At 43.0% G+C, this 17,621-nt stretch overlaps 1 protein-coding gene across 1 annotated transcript; it reads right to left on the bottom strand.

Annotated features, from left to right (window-relative positions):
- Nucleotides 1–14,886: 14,886 nt before the first annotated feature.
- On the bottom strand, nt 14,887–15,930 carry LOC104674128 (olfactory receptor 6J1). The gene is given in 1 exon segment (XM_010378348.1): nt 14,887–15,930. A coding segment is annotated over 1 exon segment (1,044 nt).
- Between the last annotated feature and the right edge of the window lie 1,691 nt (nt 15,931–17,621).

Raw genomic sequence — 17,621 nt, 5'->3', positions numbered from 1 at the left:
GGTGCTGAATTCGCAACAGCCTGTGTGATGCCTGAGAGAAGGGAGTCCTGAGGGTTGCCTGCCTACCCATGACTCCTTCTCCTTTTAGTGTGGCATTTGCCTGCTAGACCCAGCCAGAGTCAAGGTCAGCACAGGCCCTCTCAGCCAACCACTCATGACAAATGAGGAGTCGAGATCTAGAGTGTGGATGGGCCAAGCCCCAGTTCACAGAGAGAGGTGGAGCTTAGTACTTCCTGCTGCCCATTAAGCATCCTTTCTTCCTAAGTTCAAGGGAACGCACGCGTGTACTGCTCCCTACATCCTGTTCTAACTTCTACTCATCCTCTGGATCTCAGCTCAAATATTCCTTATGCAGAGACGCCTTCCCCTCATTCCCTAGACTAGACTCGGACCCCTCTGTTCTGCATCTCTGTGGCATATCATCTGCCCCTTTTGTAAAACTTACAAACTTGTGGTTACCTATTTAATGTCTCTTTCCTCCTCAGACCATAAGCAACATAAAGACAAAGGGCACATCTAGCACATAGTTCATGTTCAATAAATGTTTGTTTTCATCAAGCCATGGGAAGTGAGATATACCAAGTATTCAAAAAAAAGTGTTCAAATCATTGCTAACAGTGCTTGCTCTGTGCTGGCTGAGTCCAACTGGGCCCAGAATTCCACAGTTCTAAATGGCGCATATTCCATGTTCATAGGCTGATTGAAAAAGTATTAAAAATAAATTTTTAAAAAGGCACATGATACTGCATATGTCATGATGAATGAATAGGTAGAGCTCCTCCTGAATATAATTACAAAGTTCTGATCCATCTCAGGACCCTGTGTCTTCTCTGAGGATTGTTATAGGGAGGAGAAGGCAGGTATTTAGAGCTTACTAAATGCCAACCACTAGGGCTACAATAGTGAAGAAACAGATAGTCTCTGCCTTTGTGAGAAATTCCAGTTCGTTCAGAGAGATGCAGCTAGTCAAAATATTATGTAAATCAATGTAAAATTGCTAAAGTGCTACCCGTGAGAATTGAGAAAACCTCCTGCAGAAGTGATGGCAGCTGTGCCTGAAGGCAGGACCAAGGAAAGGGGAAGGAATGTCTGGAGAGAGGGGCGACTGCGCAGGCAGGTGGCTGGGAGAGAAGTCTGGTGAGATCAGTAGGGACCAGCTCAGCAGATCCTCTGGCCACATGAAGAATGTTGTGTTCATTCTAAAAAGCAATGGAAGGAAATGAATGAGGGTCAGGGTGGGGTAGGGAGTGTAACAGAATCAACCTGAGATTGAAACAGCCATTCTGGCTGCTCTGTGGAATTCAGATGAGAGGGGGATGAGAACTTTGAGGCTGCTGCGGTGGTCCATGCCAGAGTTGCTGGTAGTTTGGACTTGGCTAGGGGCTGATGGACACAGAGAGGGGAAAGATTCAAAAGATGCTTAGGAGGTAAAATCTAAAAGACTTAATATCAACACTGCATGACCCTACTACCCTCTTGAAGAATGGGCCAAGTGAGGCAGTAGTTACCAAACCCAGTCACGTAACAAAACAACCTGGGGGTATTTTTTTTTTTAAATAGAGATTCCTGAGCTGTATTCCCCAGAGTTTGATTTGGTTAACCTGAATGAAGTCTGACCATGAAATCTGCATTTAAACACATTCCTAGGAGATTCTGGTGCCCTGTGTCTCAGGAACAGGTCTAAGGGACTCTGTCTCTGACATTTGACCCAGAAGGCTGGGTAGAGTAGGGCCTATGCCCCCGAGAGTTTATTCTGCTTGCTCCAGAATCACTTTGTTTTTGGAGGTAGCACATCATGATTATCTGCTTTTTCCAAATCAACACGAGGCAAACACATTCTTCAGGAGCAGATGCAAGAAGAGTCTGAGAAAGGTCACCCAGAGTGCCCTGTTTATACTACATGGTCTGCATGCATGGACACAAGCCAGCACTCAGACACGCACCCCATCTGACAGGAATATTCCTAACATTCCACTAGGTGGGACTAAGAAATTACTATGAACATTCCACCCAGTCAGCACAGTTTCCGGGTGGGCACTAAGGATTTATGGTAACATTTCAAACCGTAAATCCAGGTTCCTCAAATGCCTAGCAGTTTAAAAGGAGAGATTCCACAGATAGATATTAAGGACTGTGACTGAACTTAAGACCCAGGAGGTACTGCAGTGTTCAGCGACCAGTGGGAAATGTGCTAAATTTAACTTCCTCCTCGGTATAGACACCAAAGTATGTGTGCTAAAAATGTTGTCTGGTTTCATTGCCAAAAGGGTGATGAAATCTTGATGAATACCTCTTTCTACTCTGATCCATGACCCTGCAGGTACAGTTCATGGCCAGAGAGAAGAGACTCCTACTTTTTTTTTTTTTTGAGATGGAGTGTCGCTTTGTCACCCAGGCTGGAGTGCAATGGCGTAATCTCAGCTCACTGAAACCTCTGCCTCCTGGGTCCAAGCAATTCTCCTGCTTCAGCCTCCTGAGTAACTGGGACTACAGGCGCATACCACCATACTCAGTTAATTTTTGTATTTTTAGTAGAGACGGGGTTTCACCATATTGATCAGGCTGGTCTCAAACTCCTGACCTCAGGTGATCCACCCGCCTTGGCCTCCCAAAGTGCTGGGATTACAGGCGTGAGCCACAGCGCCCAGCCTAAGACTCCTACTCTTAACTGATAACAAATACAATGTCCAGTGAATGGTACACAACATTTTTTCTCATTTTGTGACTTTTCAATTCATACAGAGTCCTTGGATGAGGTCTGGAGGGTCCTTTCTCTCAGTCTCCCTTCTTTTTCTGTCCTTCCTCAGGGTCCTGGTCTATCTTGCAGAAACCAGAAAGACACTTGAGATTCCGAGGGTCTGTCTCAACCCCATCCTAGTGAAATATCTCAAGATAAACCATCTCCTCTCTTGCTATTATAATATTGGCTGCTTTTCATAGCATAAGTTCAGCATTGTTATGCTTGAAAGATCCTTGTCATCGTCCTACTAAATATCACTCTTCACTAGAGTTAAGGAGGAAAGACAATCCTCATTCCTGGACAGAATACTAAGGAGGATTAGCAGATGTCAGCAGGTGCACAGTCTGTTTCCCCATCCCACCGAGGACCCCATTCCCTTGGTTGGTGACTCTGCTAAAGTCCTAGGAGATCTGCAGACCTTACCTTACTGGTGGTTGGTGCTCCTTCCTCCTGGAGTATTCTGAGGCCTGATGGAGAGTTTGTTATAATTCAGCAACTACATGTTAGTTGGTATATGTGTGTCTTAGTCTGTTTGTGTTGCTATAAAGGAATACCTGAGGCTGGGTAATTTATGAAGAAAAGAAAACCTGTCAGTTCAGTAGGCTGCACAAGAAGCATGGCATCAGCCTCTGCTTCTGGTGAGGGCCTCAGGAAGCTTCCACTCAAGGTGGAAAGGTGAGGGGAACTGGAGTGTGCAGAGATCACATGACAAGACAGCGCAGGCAAGAGAGAGACAAGTGAGGTGCCAGGCTTGTTTTAACAGTCTCTCTCAGGCACTACTAGAGCAAGAACTCACTCATAACCACACGGACAGCACCAAGCCATTCGTGAGGAATCTGCCTCATGACCCAGACACCTCCCATTAGGCCCCACTGGGGATCAAATTTCAACATGAGATTTGAAAAGTCAAATATCCAAACTATAGCAATATGAGGTCAAATTATACACAACCAGAAGAAACCTAGGACATGCTAGTGGCTGAAGAGGATTCCGAAGGATATGGCGTTACAGGTAATAGTTTCATCTTCTCAGTTTGACAAGCTGACAACATGTGTAGTGCCTGGGAACAGAATTTTTGAGAGGGCTCACAACTTACGGTAGATTTATGGGCCTCTGATAAATTATGAGGTAACTAACACAAAAACTGGGCATCATGTACTTTCTAAAATTTTCAAGGAGATTACAGGCATGAGCCGAATGTAACTGCAAAACCATATATTATAGCAGTGGCTTCCTACATAGATATGCAGACTGGAGCTGGTCCATGATAAAGTATTTCTGGTTCATAACAAAATAGTGCCTTTTCTTTTTAGTATTTTTAAATTCTGAAATTATATCCTTTCTAACCTTTTCAGGATTAAAGTATTGTTATTTTATAAAAAGATGCTGATACTCTATGATTTTTGGGGGGTGAGAGGGAATGTCATTTTTTGTTTCCAAACATATCAATTTTAGAATTTTTTCCTGTATTTGTAATTAATATTATCAAAATCCTAAAGTCTGGGGAGTGCTGGCTGTATTACAGAAGACCAGAGTGGGAAAGGAACTTGAATTTTATGACAAGATAAATAAGTCAATCATGTGGATCCCATGACTGGAGGAGACCGTGGAAAGATAACGCTGTTCAGAGGAAGTGAATCTAATTGAAGGGACTCAACAATAGCGTGTATGTCAAGAAGGAAACCACCGAACTGAAGATGGAAATGTTTGATTGGGGATAAAAGGAGAAACAAGCAGGAACAGATACTAAGATAATTGAAGGACACAGATGCTGCTTTCTTAGTTCAGACTGCAAAACATCAAAAGCAAGTTACAGTAGTGCCAGAGGCCTCCAAGAATCAGGACACTAACCTGAGTCTCTTTCTGCCAGACGTAGAGCACCTAGTAAATGCTTGCTCTACTCACAATTGTGTTTACTAGAATGTTGAAAAAAGATTGTCAGATGTAATTTTTATAGATTTCAGGAAGTCAGATTTCAGAATGTTCCAAGGAAAATTATCTAGAGTGCTTAAAAGGGACAGGGCATTCTAAAACATGAAGTTTCAGTTGTATCTCAAAGAATCCTGCTGAGGAATAATAAAGAGGCTTCAGCAATCAGAAAGCGGCTGCACAGGTTGTTTTCTGACATGATCAAACTGTGGGCAGAGATGAATGTCAATTCTTTCACATGAAAAAAATGAACCTTGGCCGAGTGTGGTGGCTCACGCCTATAATCCCAGCACTTTAGGGGACTGAAGCAGGAGGATCACTTGAGCCCAGGAGTTCAAGACCAGCCTGAGCAATATGGCAAGACTCCATATCTTTAAAAAAAAAAAAGAAATTTAATTAGCTGGGACTGGTGGCATGTGACTGTAGTCCTAGCCACTCGGGAGGCTGAGGCAGGAGGATTGCTTGAGCCCAGAAGTTCAAGGCTGCAATGAGCTATAAAGCTATGGAGTGCCACTGCACTCCAGCCTGAGCAGCAGAGTAAGACCCTGTCTCTACAAAAAAGAAAAAAAAAGAACCTCGCCCAGCATGGTGGAGTGCACTTTCAGTCCCAGCTACTTGGGAGGCTGAAGCAGAAGGATTCCTCGAGCCCAGGAGTTCGAGGCTGCGGTGCTCTGTGATTGTGCCTGTGAATAGCCACTGCACCACAGCCTGGGCAATATACTCAGATGCTGTCTCCAAAAAAAAAAAAAGATAGAAAAAATGAACCAAACTAGTAAAGCAATGGCAGTTAATGTGAAAAGATTAAACCATTGTGAAAGTTTTAGTGGGCTAGAAGCTCTGTTTCTGGCAGTAAAGGAATGAAGCTGCCCCAAAAGCTAATGGAAAGCTAGGTCTCATTCCCTGCATTGATTGGGGGACTCGATGGTTTCACTGTAACCTGATTTGAGTGTTGGGTTCAATTCTGAGAACATTTTTCCTTTATTTAAATGTAAACAAAAATTTTTAATTGCACAAAAATAGGACAAAATTAAAAACACTTTTTAAAAAATCTATAGTTATACTACCCACAAATAACCATTTTAAATACATTGGAATATATTCTTTCAGATGATATATATGTTATTGTGTATATAAATATGTATTTGCCAGAATGAGAGCATACTAGCAAAGTGCTTTATAAAAATTTTTAACTTTATTGTTATAAATCTCTTTCTACACCAACAAATATAGAATCCATAGAAATATATCATCATTTTTAATTGTTGCATCTTCTTCCATTGTGCGGATTTACTTTAATTCATTTATCTGCTTCTCTATTCTTGGATTTTAAATTGCTTCCAAGTATTTGTATGTTATAAACAACGTACGCTAAGTCCCTTGTACGTACATATTTGCATATTTGACCAATTATTTCCTTCCTTGAGGTAAGATTGCAGGATTGAAGGGTGTGCAAAATGAAGCTTTTGTTGTTTGTTTGTTTTTTTTTTTTTTGAGACAGAGTCTTACTCTGTCACCCAGGCTAGGGTGCAGTGGCGCAATCTCGGCTCACTGCAACCTCCACCTCCCAGGTTCAAGCAATTATCTTGCCTCAGCTTCTTGAGTAGCTGGGATTACAAGCACACACCACCCTGCATGGCTAATTTTTTGGTATTTTTAGTAGAGACAAGGTTTTTCCACGTTGGCCAGGCTGGTCTTGAACTCCTGACCTCAGGTAATCCACCCTCCTCGGCCTCCCAAAGTACTGGGATTACAGGCATGAGCCACCACGCCCAGCAAAATAAAGCTTTTTGATAAGCAATGAGAATAGTTTATAACAAGCGATAAGAAAAGGAAAAGCAACCCAGCCGAAAAATAAATGTTTTATTTTTGTGTACATGGCAAGAAATATGAATAAGTAATTTACAGAAGAAGATATACAAATGCCCAGTGAATGATCGCTTCTCGGCCTTTTGGCTAAGATCAAGTGTACAAATGACCAATGAAGCCAGGCCCAGTGGCTCATGCCTGTAATCCCAGCACTTTGGGAGGCCAAGGTGGGTGGATCATCTGAGGTCAGGAGTTCGAGACCAGCCTGGCTAACATGGTGAAACCTTGTCTCTACTAAAAATACAAAAATTAGCCGGGTGTGCTGGCAGGTGCCTGTAATCCCAGCTACTCGGAAAACTGAGGTAGGAGAATCACTTGAACCCGGGATGCAGAGGTTGCAGTGAGCTGAGATCGTGCCATTGCATTCCAGCCTGGGTGACAAGAGCAAAACTCCATCTCGAAAAAAAAAAAAAATGAGACCAGTTGTGGTGGCTCATGCCTGTAATCCCAGCACTTTGAGAGGCCAAGGTGGGTGGATCAGCTGAGGTCAGGAAGTCAAGACCAGCCTGGCCAACATGGAGAAACCCCATCTCTACTAAAAATACAAAAATTAGCTGAGCGTGGTGGTGCACACCTGTAATCCCAGCTACTCGGGTGACTGAGGCAGGAGAATTGCTTGAACCCGGGAGGCAGAGGTTGCAGTGAGCTGAGATCATGCCATTGTACTCCAGCCTGGATGACAAGAGCAAAACTCTGTCTCAAAAAAAAAAAAAAAAAAAAAAAATGACCAATGAACATATGAGAAGATACTCAACCTCACTAGCAATGGAAGAAGTACATAACAATAATAACATACTATTTTTACATGCAGGTTGACAAAAATTTTAAAGATTGACAATAGCTAGTAATGGCAATAGTGAAGAAGATGGATATTTTTATACAATGTTGGTGGGAGAGGAAATTGTTACCACACTTTTGGAGACAACTTGGCAGAGTTTATCAAAATAATTACTGAAATTTAAAATGGTCATACACTATAAGCCATGAGTCCTAATAGCAGGAATTTATGCTAAAAAAAAATTTAGCACCAATAACAAAATAGAAGAGATGTGTCTTCATTGGTTATAAAAGTGACATCTAAAAATGAATTATATAATTTTATGGGTACTGTAAGCCAAAAATAAAATTCTAAGCACCCCAAACCAACTAAATGGACCCCTCCTCTCGACCAAGGGCATTCTAAAGTAAACTTGAAACACTAGTTCAGGCCATGATGAGAATGGGTGGTCAGACATGCCTCATTAAACCTTCCTGCCGTTGGAATTCAGGCACAGCTGACCAGCGTTAACATTAAAACAGTGTTATACGTTAAAACAGCACAGATTCTTGGTAGCAATAAGATACCAATATGACAGATAGCAGGCCCTGGAAGAAACCAAAGTATTTTGCTCCAAAATATATTACTTTAACATATTTTGAAATAACCCTGCAAAGCTGTCTCTTTAAGCCTGATAAGAAACAGGCTCTGTTCTCTCTGAACCCTGCTACCTGAAGACTTCATCTACATAATAAGAACCTTGGTCTCCACAACCCATCTGAACCCAGACACTCCCTTTTATTAATTCCAGGGCTTTAGATAAACTGTCGGCCAATTGCTAATCAGAAAATCTTTGAATTCACCTTTGACATGGAAGCCCTTCCTTGTCCCCACCCCCGCCTCACTCTCTCCACCCTCAACCCCCTCCCTGCTTTGAGTTGTCCCACCTTTCCAGACCAAACCAAGGTACATCTTACATGTATTGGTTGATGTCTTAGGTCTCCCTAAAATGTATAAAAACAAGCTGTAGTCTGACCGCCTTGGGCATATGTCATCAGGATCTCCTAGGGCTGTGTCATGGGCCATGGTCACTCACATTTGGCTCAGAATAAATCTCTTCAATTATTCTACAATTTGACTCTTTCTGTTGACAGTATTTACATGGAAAGATTTTTAAAACTCAAGTTGCAGACAATTCATATAATGCCTTCTGTTTTGTAAAGTAAAAGTTATATGTGTGAATATGAATGAATATATATATATATATGTTCCTATATATATATATATATATATTCTAAGCATAAAATATGTTTAACTAGGCCGGGGGTGGTGGCTCACACCTGTAATCCCAGCTACTCAGGAGGCTGAAGCAGGAGAATTGCTTGAACCCAGGAGGCGGAGGTTGCAGTGAGCCGAGATCGTGCCACTGCACCCCAGCCTGGGTGACAGAGCAAGACTCTGTCTCAAAAAAAAAAAAAAAAAAAAAAAAAAAAAAAAAATATATATATATATATATATATATATATATGTATATATATGTTTAGCTAACAATGTTGACTGCTACAGAATGGAATTGGCTGGCAGGACTTTTCACATTTTACTTTATACACTTCTGTACTGGCTGAGATTTTACAATGAATGTGGATTTTCATAATTAAAAATATTAAAAACAAAAAAGTTTTCGAAAATTGATTCTAACTTTGGTTTACACCTATGATGTCAGTTTCAGGAATGAGCCCCCTCAGATGGGAATCAGGTCTGCTCACCTTGTTTTGTAGGGGTCCTGCATGAACATACACCTAAATTGGCAAAGCAGACAGACGCAAAGAGCATTGGCAGAATGTCTCCCGCCCCTCCGTCAAGCCTCAGGGCTATGTAACGGCAAGTGCAAATTCAAAATAAGTGGCTTATTTCTCTCTGTTGAAAATAAGGGAAGAAAGTTCTCCCTCTTCCCTTTCCTTATGCATTTACCTAAAAAAATTTATGACTTCTTTCTCTGTCTCTTTGAACTATAAATAAATCTTTTTAAATGGTAACTAATCCTCTGAACAGCATTACAACCCATGAATGTCTTTCTTAGGGACCTGGGAAATATCGCTTTGGAATCATCAAGGAAGATAGCACCTCTATTCCCAGTCCTGGTGGGAGGGGAGGAACCTAACTTCAGAACCTCTTGCTCCTAAATTACCTCCTGTTACAAAGATATGTAAAGTTTATTTTTCCTTTGGATAAAGCCAATTAGATAGAACAGATGATTCACCCCAATTACCAAGTGAACTGAGGACAAACTGTGTGTGACAAGTGGGGTTGTCAAGTCCTTTTACTTGAGGATTAGTTGTTATTTATCTTGAGAAAATGTATGCAATGAATTTTATTAATATATCTTTATAAAAGGGTGACATTTATTTCTGTCTTTGCAATCTTTTTAGAAGATTGCCTGTGATGAGCATTATATTCTGGTTCAATGCTTATTCAATAATAAAACTGTTTTATTTCTTTTCTACCTTTGTGGGCCAGTTTTCTGAGCTGGGGATAGATTTTGTTTTTAATTCTATTTCCCAACAGTTACAGAGTGCCACACCCCCTTGCATACCTTCAGAAGCCAAGGCCACCCCCGGCCCCCTAGATTCTGCCGGCTGCATCCTGGAGAAACTCTCTGGAGCCACTGGGAGAGTAAATGAAGGCCACAGGCAGATGCAGGCTGTGGAGGCCACAGTTATATTAAAGAATAAAAGTCATGTCATAGACTAGAGAGGTCTGTGACACTTTGACATGCTCCCCCAATCCCCAGACTTTCTGGGACTGGACCACTGGCCATCTTTAAGGCTCTGTTTTCTAAGGAGTTTACAGCAGAAGCTACCTCCCATTTGGTCTTGGAACTAGAATGAGTGTAGAAGTGGGAACAAGTACAGACAGCTAAGGCAAAGTGTGCAAGCAGAAGAACTTTGCCCTCATGCCCCTTTCCCTGTATCTGAACCCATTTCCATTTCCTGATGCTCGCTGCCCCTCAGGGGGTCTTCCCGGTGCCTGCAGGCTTCTTCCTCCTTTCTAAGGGGCTGGACTGCTTTATTTAGTGGGAATACCCCAACCCAAATCCAAGCTAAAATTTACATTTTCAAAAAGGACTCTTGCTAAGCCGCACATATTTTACCTTTATTTAGTAAATACTTAGCATATCTGGTGTGTGAAACACTGATGTAGGTTTCTGGGAGAAAGGGTAGGAGATCCCCAAACTAATATCATCCAATCTTCTGCACTGAAAGGGATTTGCTATTTCTTGGGGAAGATGTTACAGGTAGTTAGGCATGAGCAGGGCAGGAGAGGGCTATCCCCCACCCACTGGGAATGTCAGGTGATGGTTCGGCATTTGTCACATTGCCTCTCTAAAAGTGATAAATTGGCAGCCAGGGAGAGGCCATTATCCTGAGGGTTCACACCTGTTGCACTAAAGTGTTAGTTGAATGCAGATGCCAGGAAGAAGCAACTTTTTGGGCATGCACATTAAGAGACAAAATGGCGGAGTATGACCTTCCAGGGACACTCCACCGGAAAAGGGAAGAAAGCCTCAGATGGGCATGGGTACAACTTCCTAAACACGCTGTGTATGCTCACTTCCCAAGAGTAAGGGGGGCAGTGCACATACAGGCAGCACACCCTAAGGGAAGAATCATGGGAAAGGGACCAGCCTATAAAGTCCTAGGATCAAGGTTAAACACTGCACTTTACCTCGGTGCCCGCTTGGGTGTCTTCCAAGCATACTTTCCTCTCTTTACTGTTCTAAAGCCTTTTAAAATAAATTTCCACCCCTGCTCTGAAACTTCCCATGGTCTCTTTTTCCATCTTATGCCCCTCAGTCAAATTCTTTCTTCTGAGGAGGCAAGACTTGAGGTTGCTGCACACCCGTATGGATTTGCCTCTGGTAGCTCAGATGCCTTCCATGGCTAACATATTTGGTACTGTGAGACTCAAATATTTGCCACCCATAACAAAGACAAACCAACACACCAACCCCACAAGGCATGGAAAGGCCTATAAGAAGGAAGTGTTTGCTGTGGGCTGAGAATGGAACTGCTAGGCTAAGGGTTCACCAGTGGAAACTTGGACGTATGTTGCTGGTTTTAAATCCAAACTTAGAAGCTTTAGGTCAGTGGTTTGAAAGACTTCTGAGAGAGTCTATGAGTCCCCAAATGTTTTAAGTGAAACATTGCTGGTAGAGAGAGCATGGGTTCTGAGGCCATCTCAGAGTCCTGCACAGGGAAACACCAAAGTCTAGCTTGTTCCTCTCCACTAATCTGATCCTAGAGACTCATAGAAGTCTCCGTAGAAGACTGGGCCTCACAGTCTAAGTGCTTTGCCAGATGTACAGTAACTGTGGGCTTCCTCTAGAGGCACAAGGTGTCCTCACAAGCCCTACTAGCCAAAGAGCCTAAATCTTGGGGCTTGGGGTCCACTCAAAGAAGCAGAGTGTTTGGCACATGCAAGACATCCTCAGTTTCTACAGCTCCCATTCCTGGCCTGCAAAACCCCAACAACGCTCCGTTTACCTGAGCTCACCTTTCATCATCTGTTCTCACAGGATCTGGTTTTCCACTTTGGGAGGATTGTCCTTCTGCTTAGACTTTAAAATGTTATATGAAATTTCAAGGTTGTAAGAACTGAGAGACTGAATATAAAAGTGGACAACAGCCAGATCATATATGACAACAGAACTCTGACTCAGAAACTCCAAAGGGACCCTCGAGGGAAGCCAAACCACAACCAAACCTCTGAAGCACTTGGCCCAGAATGGACAAGACTTGTTCGTGACTGCCCACTTTCCTGTTTTCTGAAGCCCCCTCCCCTTCCACACTTCTTTCCAATTCAAGACCAATCAGAGAAAGCCAAATATGCTTCCCAAACCAATCCCCTAAGATGTCCTGCTTCTAGTTAGCTCACCTCCAGCTCCCCATGCCAAAACCCTCCAGTCAGTGGATACCCGGACCTTCCCTGTTTTTCCTACTATGAAGCTTTCCACGCAGCTGCCTGCCTTTGACTCTCTGCCGAAGGCAAATGATGGTGGCTGACTCCCCTGATATAGCCAGCTGTGAATAAGTGGTATCTGTGCTCATTTGAGTGGTCTTCATTTATGTCCACAGAACTCTGCAGCAGTTCCTGAGGTATGCATATGTCCTTCTGACCAGTTCCACGCAGAGCATAGGGGTTAATTTAGCAAAGTGGATGCTGCAGCACTGGTGGCCAAGCAGGACAAGAAATTCAGCCTCAGAGATTCTGATGACATTGAAAAGCTGGTTTGCACTGAGCTGAACCATAGGCCCAGAGAGGGGCCAGTTAAGCATCCCAGGCAGTGTTTGGGCACCAAGAATTCAGACTAGGAGTGCAGTTAAAAACAGATTCTTGGCTGGGCGCAGTGGCTCATGCCTGTAATCCCAGCACTTTGGGAGACCGAGGTGGGCGGATCACGAGGTCAGGAGATCGAGACCATCCTGGCTAACACAGTGAAACCCCATCTCTACTAAAAATACAAAAATTAGCCAGGCATGGTGGCACACGCCTGTGGTCCCAGCTACTCAGGAGGCTGAGGCAGGAGAATCACTTGAACCCAGGGGGAGGAGGTTGCAGTGAGCCGAGATTGCGCCACTGCACTCCATCCTGGGTGACAGAGCAAGACTCCATCTCAAACAAAAAACAAAACAAAACAGATTCTTTTTTTTCTCTTTTTTTTTTGAGACGGAGTCTCGCTCTGCTGTTGCCCAGGCTGGAGTGCAGTGGCGCCATCTGGGCTTACTGCAAGCTCCGCCTCCCGGGTTCACGCCATTCTCCTGCCTCAGCCTCCCGAGTAGCTGGGACTACAGGCGCCCACCACCTCACCCGGCTAGTTTTTTGTATTTTTTTTAGTAGAGACAGGGTTTCACCGTGTTAGCCAGGATGGTCTCGATCTCCTGACCTCGTGATCCGCCTGTCTCAGCCTCCCAAAGTGCTGGGATTACAGGCTTGAGCCACTGCACCTGGCCCAAAACAGATTCTTTCCAGGTGTATGGAGCCAGAAAAGGGGAGAAGCTATGCTTGGTGGAGAGATAATGAACTTTGTAGTCAAGCTGCTTTTTGGTCACAAGAATCTAAGACCTTCTCAAGATGGCTCAATAAAAAGGGATTTGATTTACAGGTACAGGCAAAACACATCAAATCCAGGAAGAGGAATCAAAACTCTACCAGCTCCAGGCCTAGGAAGCCATGAGAGAAGAGGGCTTTTTGTGTTGTGCCTCTGCAACTGAGTGGGCTCTCATCTGTCTCTTCTGTGTTTTTCTCTATACATCAACTCCATTCTCTCTGAGGGGCAGACTGGTTTCCTCTAATTACTCATCAGCTTGTACCTGGCACCAAAGTGGCCACTCCAGTCACCAAGCCTATTTCTGCTTCCAGGGGAAGCATCACCCTTGTGTGGAATAATCTCTGTGTTTTTTGCTTCAATTTCTCAAAAAAGTGGTTATCAGTTTGCACAGCTCATCTGGTCCAGCCAAGCCACACAGGTCATAGTCATTGGCCAGTCTCTTACGTGCGTAAGTATCCTTGCAGGTGATGGGTTATGCCTTCGGTCAGATTATCCATCCATGGATCAATCATTAGTGGCTACGGGAATAGGGCCATGTCTTACATAAGAACACTAGCATATTGGATATTATGAACATGTTCTATTACAGAAAGCAATATTATTAAATAACACAGATGACATACACCCATCACAATCATTGCAAATGCCCACTAAGAAAAAAAAATGGATTACAGGATATGACAGTGGATTAGAGAATAATGAAGGTTATTTCTAAAAAGATCCTGCAGAGGATGGAAAGAAAGAGGGTCCATGCAGAGAAGTTCAGGAAGGACTTTGTGTCAAGCTGATAGAACAGTTGTGTTTGGGATCCATAAAGAAGTGGGGCCAAACATGTTAGGACTTTAGGAGGAAATAGACTGCATGGCCCTTCAATTCTTATAATATTCAGTGTGGATAGTGTCCGGAGCCGTGATGCCCGGAAATTGCCGCAGCCTCTGTTGCTTAAGCTCCGCATTGCGGAGACAAGATGGCGCACTTCCTGGTTCTTCATCATCAACTTTTCCCGAGCGCGCGAACTTTTCCCACGCGCATGTAGATAACTTCCCGCGCCCGGGAAAGACTAAGTCTACCGAGCATGCGCCTGGTGACGTCTCTCATTATTCTCCTCCCCTCCTGCTCTGCTGCACTTCCTCTTTCTTACCAGCCTATATAAGCTGTACCAAAGCCCTCAATAAACGAGACTTGATCAGGATACCGTCTTGTCTCCATTTCTTGTGTCTCTTGTCTCTCTAAATTCCCACCCCCTCCTCCAAGGTCTGTGTTAAGGATCCCGCTGGACGGGACAGATAGGACTTAGAGATCATCAAGTCCAGCTCTGCTGCACTTCAGCTGAGAGTACTGAGAGTCAGAATGGCTGGTGACACAGCTGCGGTCATGGATTAAAGTTAAAACCAAGGTCAGAGTTCAAGTCTCTGTCTCCACAGTCAGTCTTTCCACTGTAGACTATAGCTAGCTCACTCTTTCACTAAGGCAGCTCCTCTCTTTCTAACACTGGAGCTTTACACAATACATACATGGTGGAGAAGAGCAAGCCCCTCCTTGGTGGTCTTTGTTGGAGGACAATCTGCTCCTCAGCACTGCCCTCATCCTGTTTTCTAAAACTCCTCAAACCCTGACGCACAAATCCCTGAGGACTCCCTGCACAGCGTCATTCCTCAGAGTATATATAAAGGGATTGAGGAATGGAGTCATCACACTGCTCAGAACTGAAGGGATCTTGTTGATCTCCAGATATTCTTTCTGGGAGGAAGTCACAAAGATACACACAGTGATACCACTAGAAATGATGACTATGGTCAGGTGGGAAGCGCAGGTATTAAAGGCCTTCTTCCTTCCACTTGCAGAAGGAATGCGCACTATTGTCAAGATAATGTACCTAGAGGAATAGGTCGCGAGGACTATGCAGCAGCGGATGACCATGGAAGAAAGCATAAAATCCATCAGCTCGATGGCAGTGGTGTCTGCACAGGCCAGGGCCAGCAAGGGTCCACCGTCACAGAAGAAGTGGTTAATGATGTTGGAGCCACAGAAGGGCAACTGGGAGATGAGGATGGTTGGAAAGAGCACAGAGGGGAAGCCTCCCACCCAAGAGAACACAACGGTCTCAATGCAGACAGGAGGTCTCATGATGGTGGTGTACCTCAGAGGGGAGCAGATGGCGGCATAGCGGTCATAGGACATGACCGCCAGCAGGAGGAACTCAACTGTGCCCAAGGAAAAGTACAAATAGCACTGGATGATACATCTGGCAAAGGAGATGGTTTCATCCCCAGATCCTAAGTTGGCCAACACTTTTGGAGAGATGACTGAGGTGAATATGATATCCAGGATAGAGAGGTTGCACAAGAAAAAGTACATGGGGGTGTGGAGGCGGGAGCAGGACAGCACAGTGAAGATGATGAACAGGTTCCCCAGAAGAGTCAGCAGGCATGTGGGCAGCAGGAGCACCAGAAACAGCAGCTCCGCCTCCCTGCTCAGGGAAAACCCCAGCAGAACAAACTCAGTCACTGCTGTAGTCCAGTTCCCCATGGGCCTGGTGGGCCTGGCTCAATTATTCTAACAGAACAAAGGGAGGTAACACTTAGGAGAGTGTTCAGTGTATGAAAACCCATGGTGCTCACTAGAAAAATATGAACATAGAACATGACGACTGCCAGTTAGACATGTCATCCAAGTTTAGCTTGGCTTTCAATTATTTGCCTATCAAAATGGACAAGGTTTTTGAAGATAATAATGTACACTGTTAACAAGGGTGTCCTGAGACCTACACTGTCACAGAGTTCATACGAACTTTCTAAAAGATAATTTAGCGATGTGTATTGAAAACCTTAAAATTAAGCAAATTCTTAGATTCAGAAATTGTACTTCCATCCTGAGGAAGTAGTCAAGGATATGTTAAAAAGATTTTGCCACAAGAATATTCACCACAGAATTTTTTACAATAATGAAAATTTGGCAACAACTTTAATATCCAGAAATGGGGGATGAAATAAATTATGGTACCTTTAAGAAATAACACATTATGTAGCCATTAAAAATTATATTTTACAGTAACATATAAATGACAAAACATTCAAAACGTATTATTAACTTTTAAAGCATTATTTTAAGCATTATTTAAGTATTTATTATTATTAGGTTTTAAAAGTGTTTTTAAAGCAAGTTATAAACTTGTACTGACATTGTGATGCCATTTTGGGGGAGAGATGTAAATTAGCAAAGGTCCTAGAGTAGCCAAGAAGACATTGCTGAAGAAGAAAATCACGGAAGGGGCTCGCGTTGGCAGATATCAAGACTTATAAAATTGGAATGATTAAGGCAAGATGGTATTGGCACAAATACACATAAAAATGACCCATGGAACAACATACAGAGCCAAGAAACAGACCCACACAGATGTGGAGCAGTGATATGTGTCAGAAGTGAAAGAAGCTGGTACTGATGCTTGTCCTCAGGGGAAAAAGTAAAATTGATTTCCAATCTCATGTCAGACACTAACATCCACTCCAGATGGACAAAAAAACTTACGTGTAAAAATCAAAACTTTCAGAAGAAAAACTAGAAGAATGCTGTTTTGACCTCAGAGTAGAAAAGAATCTACTAAATAAGACCCAAAACAGTGCTAAACAGAAAAGAAAATATTAATAAATTAAGCTACGTTAAAATGAAGAATTTCTATTAATTAGAAGATCCTTCAAATAAAGTTAAAGGAACATCACAAACAGGAAGAACATATTTATGCCACAGATAATGGACAAACTTTAGTACTCACGTAATTAATATTTTGATGCATACAAAGCAGTAAGAAATAGATAAGCAATCCAATAGAAAGATGGGCCAAACATGCTACCTGAACTCCATTAAAGAGGAAAGAAACATAGCTAATAAATGTACAAAAAGATGCTTGATCTCATTAGTAATTAGGGAAATACAAATTAAGACACTAGCAAGATACAATTTTATATCCACTATATTGTCAAGAAGCAAAAATATGACAATAACAAGTGTTGACGAGGATGTAGAGCCTTAAAAAGTTTACACTGCTAGTGGGAGTGTAAATTTATATAATTGCTTTGGAAAATAATTTGTCATGACCTTGTAAAGATGAACATTCACATACTCTGTGACCCAATAATTCTACTCCTAGGTAGAGAAACTTGTACGTATGCCCCAGGAGACAAACAAGAATATGTATAAAGAAGGGGGAGAGGGGGAGGGAG

Source organism: Rhinopithecus roxellana, chromosome 5 (assembly GCF_007565055.1).
Source record: "Rhinopithecus roxellana isolate Shanxi Qingling chromosome 5, ASM756505v1, whole genome shotgun sequence".
NCBI lineage: Eukaryota > Metazoa > Chordata > Mammalia > Primates > Cercopithecidae > Rhinopithecus > Rhinopithecus roxellana.
The sequence above is the reverse complement of the archived record's forward strand: the minus strand, read 5'-3'. Positions and strand labels throughout refer to the sequence as shown.